This window comes from Phalaenopsis equestris, unplaced genomic scaffold (genome assembly GCF_001263595.1).
Source record: "Phalaenopsis equestris unplaced genomic scaffold, ASM126359v1 Scaffold000002, whole genome shotgun sequence".
NCBI classification, from domain to species: domain Eukaryota; kingdom Viridiplantae; phylum Streptophyta; class Magnoliopsida; order Asparagales; family Orchidaceae; genus Phalaenopsis; species Phalaenopsis equestris.
In genome coordinates, this window is record NW_018164444.1 from 10,656,275 (window position 1) to 10,669,971 (window position 13,697).

At 40.3% G+C, this 13,697-nt stretch overlaps 1 protein-coding gene across 2 annotated transcripts in view; it reads right to left on the reverse strand.

The window, feature by feature from the left end:
- Positions 1-13,697, reverse strand: part of LOC110025575 — a 161,957-nt gene that overhangs the window by 81,628 nt on the left and 66,632 nt on the right. For both annotated transcript variants that reach the window (XM_020726169.1, XM_020726243.1), the window contains exons 11-14: positions 8,490-8,579; positions 3,827-3,913; positions 3,552-3,737; positions 3,302-3,457 (exon numbers count right to left, since the gene is read on the reverse strand). In XM_020726169.1, the coding sequence (XP_020581828.1) occupies positions 3,302-3,457; positions 3,552-3,737; positions 3,827-3,913; positions 8,490-8,579 (519 nt within the window). The remainder of the gene's footprint in view (positions 1-3,301; positions 3,458-3,551; positions 3,738-3,826; positions 3,914-8,489; positions 8,580-13,697) is intronic.

The window sequence follows — 13,697 nt, forward strand, 5'->3', positions numbered from 1 at the left end:
AATGGGAAAGAGTATACCAACAAAACATTTGAGAAGTACCTGTCAGCTCAAAGGATACAGTATCAAACTACATGTCCATACACACCGACAAAAAATGGAGTGACAATGAGGAAGAATACATCCAGAGGTAACCCAAAGCATGATGATTTCAATGAATGTCCTAAAACACGTATGGAGGCAAGTGGTTTTGACAGTCACTCAATTGAACAACAGAATGCCCTCAAGAGTGTTGGATTGACAATTTCCTTGTAATTTGTTGAAAGAAGATAATGGTGTGATTCTCCTATTGAAGGTATTTTGTTGAGTATATTTTGTGAAAGATAATAAATCATCAATAAGACAGCTACATCCCATAATTGTTAAGTGTGTTTACGTGGATTTGTCTGCCACCCATAAGAGATATTTGTTGGAGCTCAATAAAGAATATAGATAAGAATTTAAACTGTACTACACCTTGGAGCTAACTTCACCCTTTGGCGACTCGCCGGATACCAGAGGTATGAGGCGAGAGGAGGAGAGTAGTGATGGTGAGGGATTAGTACATGTGAGAACGATGCATTTTCTTGTTGTATGGGAACGATCGGCTGAGGAAGAGCCGAAAAATGAGGGAAATGAGCATGAAGGTGGTGGGATTCAAGCTCAAGGGGAGAGGGGAGCTGAGGGTGTATACAAGAAGGCAAAATGAGGGATCAGAGCCTGCCATGCCACTCTTGCCATCAAGTTTTTTGTCTCGATCTACCTTGACTCGTGAGACACCTACACCACCCACCTAAGAATTTGATTACTCTCCCTTCTCCTCCCACCCCATAACTTTAAGGAGGACTTCTCGCAGCACTGTGGGTCATCCTCCTGATCGTTTTGGTTTCTCACATGAAATTGTCCAGTTTGCCTCATACTCTATCATATCACATGTACATTGAACATTCATTGCATCTTTGGACATTATCTCCATATGCAAGTGTTGTCAGTAGCAAAAGAGGACCCAAAATAGAAGACTGTCATGCTGGAGGAACTTGGTGCTCTCGACAAGAATAGGACGTGGGAGCTCGGGTTGCTAGGGAAAACGAAAGTCGGGTGTAAATGAGTCTTTATAGTGAAGCAAACCTCTAATGGAAAGATTGATTGCTACAAAGCACGGTTGATGGCAAAAGGATATGGTCAAACATGAAATCTACTATGATGAGATATTTGCACCAATGGCGAAAATAAGCACGGCCAGGACATCCCTTTCTGGCTGTGAATGGTGGATGAAGGTTACACCAAGTAGATGTTAACAATGCATTTCTTTATAGAGATCTACTAGATGAGGTGTACATGGAGATGCTCTCAGGCTTCGACACAAACCAAAAATTTGGCAAAATATGTAGACTGAGGAAGTCATTGTACTGTTTGAAATAGTCTCCTCAAGCCTGGTTTGACAGGTTCAGAAGAGCAATGGCAGGCATGGGCTATCCAACAGATCAATGTCGACCACACAGTGTTCTTTCAACAACATGGCGGTCACATTACTATTCTTATCGTGTATGTGGATGATATGATTGTAACTGGTAATGATAAAGAAGAGATTGCTCAGTTGACGATAAGTTCGGGCAAAGTGTTTGAGGTGAAGGACCTGAAACAGCTTAGAAACCTCATTAAGATTGAGGTGACTCGTGGACCAAAGGAAATTGTTCTATCTTAGAGGAAGTATGTGCTAGACTTGCTCACAGAGACAGACATGTTATGATGCAAACATACAGTTTCACCAATTGACCGGAAGAAAGTTGAGCGCAAAGGTAGGAGAGATAGTTGATCGTGAGATATAATAGAGGTTGATAGGATGACTTATATTTCTGAGTCACAATCGTCCTGACATATCATTTACAATAAGTGTGGTGAGTCGTTACATGCATGATCGGAGAGGGTCACATGGATGCAATGTATCAGATTATGAAGTATCTAAAGAGTGCACCAGAGAAATGATTGATTTTCAAAAAGAATGAGTATTTAGGAATTGAGGGCTACTGTAACTTTAATTAGACTTGTTGTGTTGATGATAGGAGGTCGACATCAATATAGTGCATGTTCGTAAGGGCAATTTGGTCTCTTGTAAGAGCAAGGAGTCGGTAGTTGCGTGGGCGGATGCATAGCATAGGGTAATGCCTTAGGAGTTGTCGAAATGTTATGGTTGAGAGCTCTATTTGTAAAGCTCAAGGTGGACCAAACAGCTCAAATGAAGGTGTGGTGCGACAACAAGTCCGCAATCAGCATTGCCAACATCCCTGTGCGGCACGATAGAACCAAGCATATGGAGATTGATAGGTTCATCAAGGAGATGATGAATGATGAACTACTAGAGATAAGTCATGTAGCTGCTACAGAGTAATTAGTTGACTGCCTCACCAAAAGATTTAGCTCATTAGATCAATCTAGGTTATGTGCCAACCTATCTGAGGGGGAGTGTTGAGAATCGTATATAGTTTAGAGCTCTATTTAGGATCCGTTTGGGGCAACTTATTTAATGCGGTGGCATTTTGAAAACGCATCTGGCCTGTTTGGGTAAACTGCGTTGTAGCAGCTTGTGCATTTTCAAAACGCTAAAAACAGCGTTTTCACACCGCACCTGTCTAGGTACGGTGGCAGCTGACTTTTTTAAAAAAATAAAAATTTGTAGTAGCTACCGCATGACTTTTTTAAAAAAATAAAAATTTGTAGTAGCTACCGCACTTGACTTATCGACAGATTATTTTTAATCAGCTTATCAGCAGATTATTCAATAAGCTACAGCTGACTCAAAGAGACCCTTAGTAATAAGAAATATAAAGAAGTCTAGAGACTTATATGCAAGAATGTATAGGCTCTATAAAAGCCCAAGTTATTAATTAATTAATAAGTTTTTCCTTTACAAACCATTGTTTTCTTAAAAGAAAAAAAAAATCTATTAAATTGCTACATGTGCAAATTATTATAGATAATTCACAAATTCCTTGCACTACCTGAAATATGCACCGTAAGAAAAACAGAGAACCTGCACATTTAGATAGCCAATTTCATGTCGCATAATCCCATTGTCAGTATGTTTAATCATCAAATCCTAAACAACCAAGTTTCATATAATATCATAAAAGGTGCTTATGAACATAAATGCATCTACAAAGCAATAGAAGCAGCAACAATATGCATGCATCTTTCAAGTGGGAAATAATGGTAATGAATCAAATATTCAGTTCTGTGCATTACTTGGCATCAACCCGCCGCAATTTTGCCACAAGGAAGAAATAAAGTATCAATTCTTCAGAAAGAATAAATAACATCAAATTACCTGGTAAGGATCAAAAAAATTGGTGATAGGTATTGGTTTGCTCTCGCCACTCATAGAATTGATTATATGAACCAGAAAGCGCTCTAAGCTATAAGATGCTGAAAGCACTGAAATTGCACTTTCTGAGAAACTTGATATGCCGTCCAAGAAAGGCATCTAGAAAATGATAAAAATAATACAAGAAATGATTGACCTAAGCGATTATCAGCTTTGGTTAAATTGAAAAATAGGTATGAAAAGGCATTGTTACCAATTGTTCCCAATAATACTGGTGAAGAATAACAGAAAAGACAATCCCCGCCTTAGAATAATGCCGACATAATATTGGGGTAAACAATGTGTACTCTTTCTCAGCAAACAGCTTCAATTCCTTCGCAAATAGAGCCAAGGGATGCTTCTGTTCCCTCTTAGAATTGACATCCAAGGCATCTTGGATCTGAAACATCCAGGAAAAGAAATCCCTGATTTCGATTTATTATAAGACGGCTAAGTATGGGTAAATCATTAAGGAAAAAAATAACTCACCCGCCGGCATGTCGCTTGAATGGATCTGGCAATAAATACACGAATTAGCTTAAAAGTAACGCCATTTTCAGTCTCAGCCTCTGGATACTGAAATAAAACGAATATTACAAATGTAAAACTATAACTCGCATCTTCAATATTTGAAAATAACAAAATCAAACGAAGCACATAATAACTAACAAGAAGCAGATGTAAGTTGTAGTGAGAAAAAGAAATACATTTATATATACATATATTTTTTTCTTTTTTTTTTAGAAGCCCAAAGCGCTGATTTTTTTGAAATAGAAAAGATACATAAAGGTTGTATGAGAGAGCCCAATAGAGGCACCCTACTCATACGATAACAAGCACAGTAGTACCCCAACAAGAGGATACAGATAGACTCAAAAAATTTAAAATATGCAGAAAACAAATAGCTAGGGACGAACCAGTTTAGTGCTACCACTTCCTCTAGTTTTACGAGCAGAGCAAGATAACAAACTTTGAAGTGTTGTGTCATTGTCAGGAGAAACCAAAGTAACATCCATTAAGTTCCAAGTTGGAGTGTGCCCTCAACCTTCTTTCTCCGCCAAGAAGTGCAAACTTGTCATTCTTCATCTGAAGACTGGCTCATGTGATCCTCGATCTGATTAGATATTAGAACCGCAGTAGAAGGAAAGTCAGTCGTTGCCACAGCGATAGGTTCCAGGGTATGTAAAGTGTGAATTGTCACAACTGCAGCTAATGGTTCCTGAATAGGAGCTACATGACTATCCTGATTTTCGGTCCAAACATTATCCCTTATAGTATGGTCAGAAGAAGGGTTCTTAGGGGCAGACACTAACTCCTGTCTTGTGGTGATTCCCTCCTCAGGTTGAATGTCATCAGTTTTGCTGGGACGTGGAGTTCACTAACAACATGTTCCTGTTTTTGACTATCGGTTCTCAACTATGAGTGCAATCTGAAACATTTCTCTTGCAGGTATTCAAACATCTTGCAGTTCTTGCAGCATTAAGGTTTTTGCTTCATAATGATTTTTTATCAATAACCATTGTAAGTGGAACTAAGTCAGACTTCTTCAACATCTAGTAGTATAATATCTCTTTCAATCAAAATCCTTGCAGTAGAGGGTCTTGAGAATGAACAGTAGGTATGTCTATCTGCAAAGGTTTTTCAAAGATAGTCTCAATTGCATATAAGATAGGTAGGTCAAAGAATTAAAGCTTGAGTTCAGGTAATGAGAACCAGAAAGACGCAATTGGGAGTTCTTGACTGGGATCAAAAACAGGGATCCATTTGAGCAATTTCATAAGATTGCCCTCGATTGTGATGAATTTCTCTGAGAAAAATTTGTGTACTTTTCTTCTATGTTCAGCTGTATCATAAGATATCTTCCGTCGAAAAGGTCCACCAGTCAAGCCCCAACTAGTTTGAAATCTTCAAAAACCTTGTTGATAATCTCCATTTAGGGCGACCAAATTGGAACAAATTGGAACTTTCCAACTAGTGAACTTTCCAACTAGTGTAAATTTATATTTTCATGCACGAGTAGAAATTTCAGCGTCAGAGAAGAATATTACTAGCTTGCCCGCATTTTTCTCTGCCTTTTTGATAAGATTGCAATCTCCATATCCTGCAACAGAATCATGGTACATCTGCGGGAATATCGAACTATCTGCGAGATGGAAATAAAGCTGTGTTAGTGAGCCACTGTCGCATCGAAGGGTTTGGCGGGATTATCATCGGCTAGGGCAGCGGCATAGGAAAGCCCTGAGGCCATTGGCGTGCTTCACACAAGCACTGCAAGAGTAACAGCTGGCGTAGCTTGCCGACTACCGCCAACGAACGGGGCGTAAGCAGTCGAGCAGATTCGAGCAGAACTAGCGGAACAGTCGAGCGGCTTTGACGACGAGCAGCTCAGAGCAGTCGACGAAACCTGCAGAGCGAATCGGCGCAGACGCGATCACCTCCGGAGACAACGCAGAAGACAAGCAGCCTCGAGGCAGACCGCAAGCTCCTTCGCCAGCCAGAGGACAAAATGATCAATACGAGCAAGAAAAACCAGACGCTAGGGTTCGCCATGAGAAGAAACCCTAGCAGAGCAAAAACGAAGATATATATATATATACATATATATATATATTAGAAAGCCCAATGACTAATATATTAAAAGAAAGTAGGATACATATAGACTATGTAGGAGGGCCCAAAGATGGCACTTTGCCCACACGATAATCACCACATGCAGAAGGTTCCAAAAAGAGAAAACAGAAAAATACATGAGCTACGTAAAGAAAAACCAAAAAGTACCAAAATACGAAGAATCAGGTAGCCAGAGAGCGACCTGACTTTGTCTTGTCTCTGCCTCTAGTTCTAGGGAAGGAGCCAGCTAATAAATTGGTAAGTTGAGTGTCATTGTCAGTAGTAACCAATGTATCATCCAATAAGTTCCCGAGCTCGAGTCAGCATCCATTCTTTTTTTTCCTCCTGGTATAGACTTGTCATTCCTCATCCAAAGATTGACTCACCTGACTGATCCACCTGATCAGTAGATTGATCTAAAGTGTGTCGGACATGTGCAGGTTGTTGAACATTAAAAACAACTATTTGTTGTAGTAGCTGATCTTTTATCGGATCGAAGGAGTACTCTCGTGTGTCTTGGCATGTAAGTGGGTTTTCTTCAATAACAGCGAGTGGTATAAGCACATTTGGATCTGTAACTGTAGTATGGTGTTCTTCATCAAGAACTGCGGAGTTGGAAAGAGGATCAGGTTGCACCTTCTCAACTGGGATGGTAGATGGCTAATCTTTAGCGATATTTGGCATTAGATGAGGATGCAAGCGATAGCAAATAGTAAAACTGTGGTCAAACATACTACAATGAGAGCAATACAATGAGAGCAATACTACAATGAGAGCAATAAGGAGGGTGTGGTTCTATTTCAATCTTTTGTCAATACCCATTGTCAGTGGTGTCAATCCATACCTCATCTGGAGCAAGTTGAGTGATATCTCTCTCAACTAACACACAAGCCACTGAGGGTCTGCTGACAGCAAGCGTAGAACTATCAACCTTGAGAGACTTACCGAAAGCAGTTGTTAAGGAGTAGAGAATTTTCAAGTTGAACAGATGTAATTTTAACCCCGAAACTATCCAAACATGAATGATAGAGGACTCCGCTTTTGAATCAAAATCGACAGTCCACTACAGAATTTTCATAAAACGGTTGTCGATCTTGATAACTTTTTGAGAAAAAATGCGAGTGTAATCGACATCGCGAGATAACTGAATAAGAATATGTCGTATGTCAAGTAAGTCGATATTTCAACTGCCCAATAGCTTCATAGCATCAAACTCTTTCCGAATGACCTCAAGTTTTGGGTGACCATAAAGAAATTTTCCCACTCTAGCAAAATGTCAAGAGGACGTGAGAGTACTGATTTCAACCTTAGTGAGAATCAGAGCGGGCTTCCCATTTTTTTTACAAAGTTTTTTTGAAGAAAGTATAATCACCACCACCTTCAAGAACTTCGTGAAAAAATTGTGGAATATTGTAGGATTTGCCAATATGAAAATCAGGCTCTGAACCTGAAAGAGGAGCATGAGTAGGAATAGAAAAGTCGTCGGCAAGTGCAGTGGCTCGGCAAGTGCAGTGGAACGCATCGTCGAGGCCATCTTCAGAGCAGCTAGATGAGCCGCTAGAAAAAGGCGAGCAGAAGAGACGACACGAGCAACAAGCCGAGAAGGCTGCCTCGTAACAATGCGATAGAAGGGAGACGACATAAAAGAAGGTTCGTCGTCGAGCGCAACTGCAAAGGGAGATGACGAAAACGAAGGAGGCCTTCGTCGTCGGGCACAGATGCGAGAGGGAAGGAGACGACGAAAAAGGAGGCCTCCGTTGTCGGGAATAGCTGTGATAGAAAAGAACCGTCATCGGGAGCAATTGCGACAAAAGAAACCGAAAAGGCCCTTCGTCGTCGGGGACGATTACTGCAACATAAGAGGAGAGACGACGAAACCGAATGCCAGATGGAGTGAAGTCGAATGTGTCAAAACAGGGAATCGTCATCGGGTGAAACCCTAGCAGAGCTGCCCGCCGCCGACGCATATATGTATATATATAAATTTGTAGTAGCTAATATATATATATATATGGAAGAGAGAACAATAAAAGCAGCGCCAAGCACAAGTTCAGTTGTGCATGGAAAAGCCAAGTAAAAAAAACCAACAAAAACAGTCTATTAACTTACATCGATAGGAATTCTGAAAATGAAATAATAGAATCAAGGAGAAAACATTATTAGTTGGAAATACTTCTTGGAATTAAAACAATAGGTCAAAATTAAAATATTCTGCTTGCATTATCAAGATAAAACAAAGTCAAAATACAAGTCTTGCTCCCAATGTCAATGGAGATTAAAAAATCAGGAATCTGGCTTCATTGCTTCAAAAGGACTTATCCTGCCACGTAAAGATTATGTTAAATAAAAAACTAGGGCAACATTTAATCTTATTTTCAATAGTTTAGTAGTGATCATAAATGAAATTCTTCCAAAGAAAATATAATCAAATGTCTAATACATTACAACAAGCGCAAATAAAAAACTACATGTATATCTAGAGCCACAGCTACCACACAAATATGAATCATCAATATATCAAACGCAGAAAATCTTAACTTACAGTATCTGATGGTTCTGCAATATCATTAGAAAACCTTTTGGCCGAAATTATCGCCAGAGTCAGGATGCCCTCAAAAATCTGAGAATCCCCCTAAACATACAAACAAACAAGAATCTGTCAATGTTTGATAACCAAAAAAAGTAAATTCAATAAAGTAGTTAGCAGAGAAGAGATTGGATATTTTAAAATATTCTTAAAAATAAACATAGTGACTCCAGAACTTTAAAAAATTGCAGAAATGGATATCTTCCTCAAACATAGTGAATGACGAGAACGAACACAGAAGGATGCATAATTTGTAATTGGACAAACAATTAACTGTGAGAATCAGAATGAAGAAGTAACAACAAATAGATTGATCAGAAAATTGCATTTGCCTCACGTATCATTAATATGAATCAGCGCGTTTTAATTAATGGAGCATGCAGAGAACATAAAGCATATGTTTGCAAGAAACCATCGACAAAGCTCCTAGACGTTTAAGAAAAAGGGCATTTACATACATACCACCCAATCCATATCTAGTTACATATCTAACACCAAAACGTTACTTTTTTACATTTAAATCAGCCAAATCTTTTATATCACAACAAAAATAACAACGTTTTAATTTTCAAAAGATGAAAAACACCTTTTCATGCATAATTGAGGTTTACGTAATTACATGGGAATTGAATGGTATGTATATAAATCTTTCTTAAAAAAATTAAAATTAAAAGAGAGAATGTCTCAAATGGTTGCCCGACTATCTGTGATGGGTTCATTTTAGTCTTAGACTACGTAAAAAGCCAAATTTAATCACCTAACTCTTTCAACATTGACCAAATTAATTCTATTGTCCAAATTAATAAAAGCTACAGTTAATAGTGCTAAAAAAAAAGATGTCTTGAGAAAAATTATATTCTTGATTTAAAATAAAAAGGTAGTTTCATACTTGTTCACTCATGCACATCAACTTGCTGATACGGGAATTTAACAAAACATCAAAGGGAAACAAATATTATTATTAAATTCAAAGTTTGAAATCACAACAAACACTAGGAAAATCTGAAATTGCAACAAAACAACACAACAATGGAATTAGGTTTGGATCTAAGGTGGAGGTGATGACGACTAGGGTTTGGACCTCCGGGTGGCAGCAAGGTGGCAGCTAGCAGAACAACAGTTTCCAGAGGTCCGGATAGCAAGCAAGCAGCAAGATTAAATGTGGGAGAGATTTAGGAAAGGATGGGGAAAATGTATAGGAATGATAAACACCACCTGAATATCAAGATACAGCTAGATCACCACTTGAAACCCAAAGATACAACCTATAAAGAGAAAAGAAGATGCTGACATCTATCCCAAAGCAATTCACAGCAAAAACTGAACCCTCAGAACCAACAAAAATAAATATATTTCAAGAGTGGGTCTCTCTTAAAAAGAAGCGGCACTCCCAAGACGAGGGCAACCGGCCCACCAAAACCCTAGACCAAACCGATCCAAATTAAAATGCCCACATCAGTCTCCCATGGTTGGGGGAGTTTCAACCTCATCTATCGAAGCTTCTGACTCCTTATGATATGACGTTATGTCAGCCATGTTGAAGGTGGCAGAGCTGTCGTAACCTCCCGAGATTGGAGGGCTTTCGACTGTATCTCTAGAAGCACCTAGAACCCACTGTCGGATGTATTATCCCACAAAATACCTAAGAAGGTTCCACGAAGTCCGAGTAATCATCTTTATCATCCAACAATTTGAAGGTATATTGTTAAGCCAAAGAGAACTTCGTGCCAAGAGTACCTCACAAAGTCCTCCATATTGGCTCATTCTTCCTGAAGTGACGAAAGTTGAACCTTTCCTAACGATGGCAGCCCTGGTCGTAAGTTGTGGATCAGGATATCCTGAAACTCTATTTATAGTGGTTATATGTTTGATATCGCCTCTTCTGTCTCACTACCCTCTAACATCACCAAAATTGATCCCCTAGCGCCTCTCTAATGGCAAGATCACTTAATACCTCAAACGCCGAATCAAGTAGAAGAACCATGCACTTTTCATCCTTGATGAATAAGTAACTATTCTTAAACCCAACATGCTGAGTCTTGTGATCAAACTGTGGCGGTCTTCGCTACAGAACATGATGGGCATCTATAGGTACAACATCACACCACAACTGGTCATACAACTAATCAGAAAACTCTACGAGGCATTTTCTATCAATACTACCTCTGTTCCCCTTCTTTAACCAAGTTAAGAAATATAACTAGCTATGACTCTGGTGAGCAAACTTATTACCATCCATGTAGACACCACATTCTCATAACCACTTCCATCGATGAAAACATTGCACACCTTTCCTGATACTGTAGTTAACCCAAACCATGATAGGACTGCAAGTTTTATCGCTGAAATTTAAATAGTTTACAACGACGACTCTTCAAAATAGAAAATAAACGATAAGAAATAATAGAAAAAAATATGCCCTAGAATGAGGATGAGGGTGGAGGGAGACGGTTCACGGCTGGACAACAGGTAGGGGTCGAATTGGAGGTGTTTGTAAGGGTGAGAGAGTTGGAAGTGGGTCGAGCAGCACCTGGAAAGCAGGTGCAAGGAGTTGCAGGAGCTGGTTGCTAGGTTGGAGGATGCTATGGTGGAATCTGTTGACAACTACGGGAGGGAGAAGCATGCTTGCGGATGGAGCAGGGAAGGGTCATAGAAGGGCGGCAATCTAGGAGATTGTAAGGGGGCATGCAGTTGTGAGGCCAGGTGGATTGTTGGTAATGACAGGATAGGTAGGGGGATGTTTTAGTGGTTGTAAGGGATGCTGGCTGGGAAGCTAATAGATCAGGTGCTAGCAGCAATTGGGGAAAAGGTAAAGTGGCTTGCGGCTAGGATCATGGGTGAGATTGGAATTGCGGCTGGAATCAGAAGAACTAACTGTAAAGAGGGGAAGCAAGCAGGTGCAATTATAAGGGAAAGATAATTATCCCCACGAGAGCGAGTTATTGTCGGAGCACCTCTCGAAACATTGGAACAGATTACCACCTTGGACGAGTTACAGACGGATTACCTTCTCACCTTCGGATACAACCCTAAAAGGGAAAACAACCGCTGACAACAAGCTTGATAGAATTCTAAAATCAGAAAGACAAAAAAAACTAAACCCTAGGACAGCAACACACATATTTATAATAAACAAATAGGCAAAAAAATAGAAAAAAAAATGGGAGAATAATTCCCATCCAATCAAAAAAGAGAGAAGCTTGTCCATCCTGCTGTTGAACCGAACCTTCTCTTGTTGAACCTGTTTGGGTCGGTTCAGCCCAAGCTCTTACGTCAGTCTCCCTAGATTGGAGGAGCTTAAACTTCATTCATCAACGTTTCTAGCTCCTCATCTGCAATCCTAGCAGCACTGGATCCCACAAGGCACCTGAGGATCTTTCCCAACTTGCAAGAAAATATCCACATTGGTACAACCTTCTGGGAGTCTAGTACAAAATTGAACTAAGTTTGTGTGTCTCGCCTCATTTGTTGAATACCCCCAAAGTAATCCACGGTCAACTTAACTAGATGTGAAGTGAGGGTGACCTGACCCTCCCAGCGCGGTGGAAGAGCTGGTGGTAAGGTACGACAGTAATATCCTAAAATGCCCTCTGTCATTCTTGCCTCGTGTCTAGAGCTAGTGCCTGGGTCTTCTCATCCGCAGTTGTTACCAAAGTTGGTTTCACCGATATTGCTCTGTTGGCATGGGTGCTTGTGATCTCGTGCTCCACCGAAGATAAAGAACTATGTGTTTCTTGTCCTTGGTGAAGGAATATGTGTTTTTGAAGCTGTTGTGCTGAGTCCTCCGATCAAATTGTCATGGTCTCCCCAACATAAGGTGGCAAGCATCCATACAGACCACGTCGCACCAAACCTGATTCTGTAGCTGACTCCCAATCAAAAACTTCGATCAATCATGCTCCCTCCATCGATTATGAGGTTGCATACCTTTTCTACCAACTGTATAGATGTCATGTTCTTACTGCTCCTTCCATCGAATATGAGATTGCATACCTTCACGTTCACAGTGCAACGGGCGTAGAATATTGTGACGAAGCCACAATGAATCCTTCTTATTCTTGGTATGTAGAACCCGTCGAACCACGAGCATCTCGCCCTCATCGCGTGAAATATGATGCACTTGTCCCTACACTTCAGTTCTCTCCTCGTCGCTAACCTCCTCCACAGCTCCCTGCTCAATAAAAGACATAACTCGGCTTGTCGGGCAATTGGAGGCGATGTGCCCAATCCGTAGCATTTGAAGCATTGTCTGACAGAGATTGTAGAAAGTGTGCTACTCTTCTCGGACTTCCTTCTCATTGGCGTGGCTCCATTCTTATCCAAACCAGTTTTCTCAACTCTCTGAGGAGTGCTCTTGCCAATGTCTCCAAATGTGGATGGCGGTGATCTGAATGTTGGTGGTTGTCTGCTCTGTTTCTGCTGTCTTTCTAATTTCAATGCCAAGGTATGGACATCTCCAAGTAACCAATAAAGTTGCAGCCACGCCACATCATTAATAACGAGCTTCAAACCCCCAAAAAATGGGCTATGGTGTGCTCATCTGGCTCGACCAAATCACACTTCATCTGCAACTGGTCAAACTTCGTGTGAGCTTCTCCACTGATACGTTTCTCTACTGCAGATGGAGTCTAAGAAATATATTCTAAGGGTAGTAAAGAGGCAAGTATTTTTCTACATTGTCTTCTGCAACTTCTCCCACTTGGTAATCTTACCATTGTCATCTCTTTTCCTCTGCCTCTGCAAGTTGTCTCACCATAAGGACGAGTTTTTTTCTCAGTTTGATAACTACAAGCTTCACCCTTTCATATTCTAGCACCACTTTGTACTTAGAATCCTCTCAACTGATTGTATCCATTCTATAAAATCATCTGGATTCATAACTCTAATAGATTCACCTTTATTTTGAAGCCTTCGTGTCCTACCAATGATGTCTCTAGGCTTCCTTTGATACTAGATTCCAGAACGGTAGCTTTTCTTCATCACTAAAATCCTCCCCATGGAAGGAGTTGAACTAATCATCCATTTAGCCTCCTCGACTTCCCCTGTCACTATCGAGAGTAGGTCCCCTCTGAGTGTCATCATCAATGTCCGTCAATCTCCACTAAAGTCGGCAAATCTCTCGTTGTACCACTTCTCGGGTAGGCTCGGGCATGTGTCTCCTTG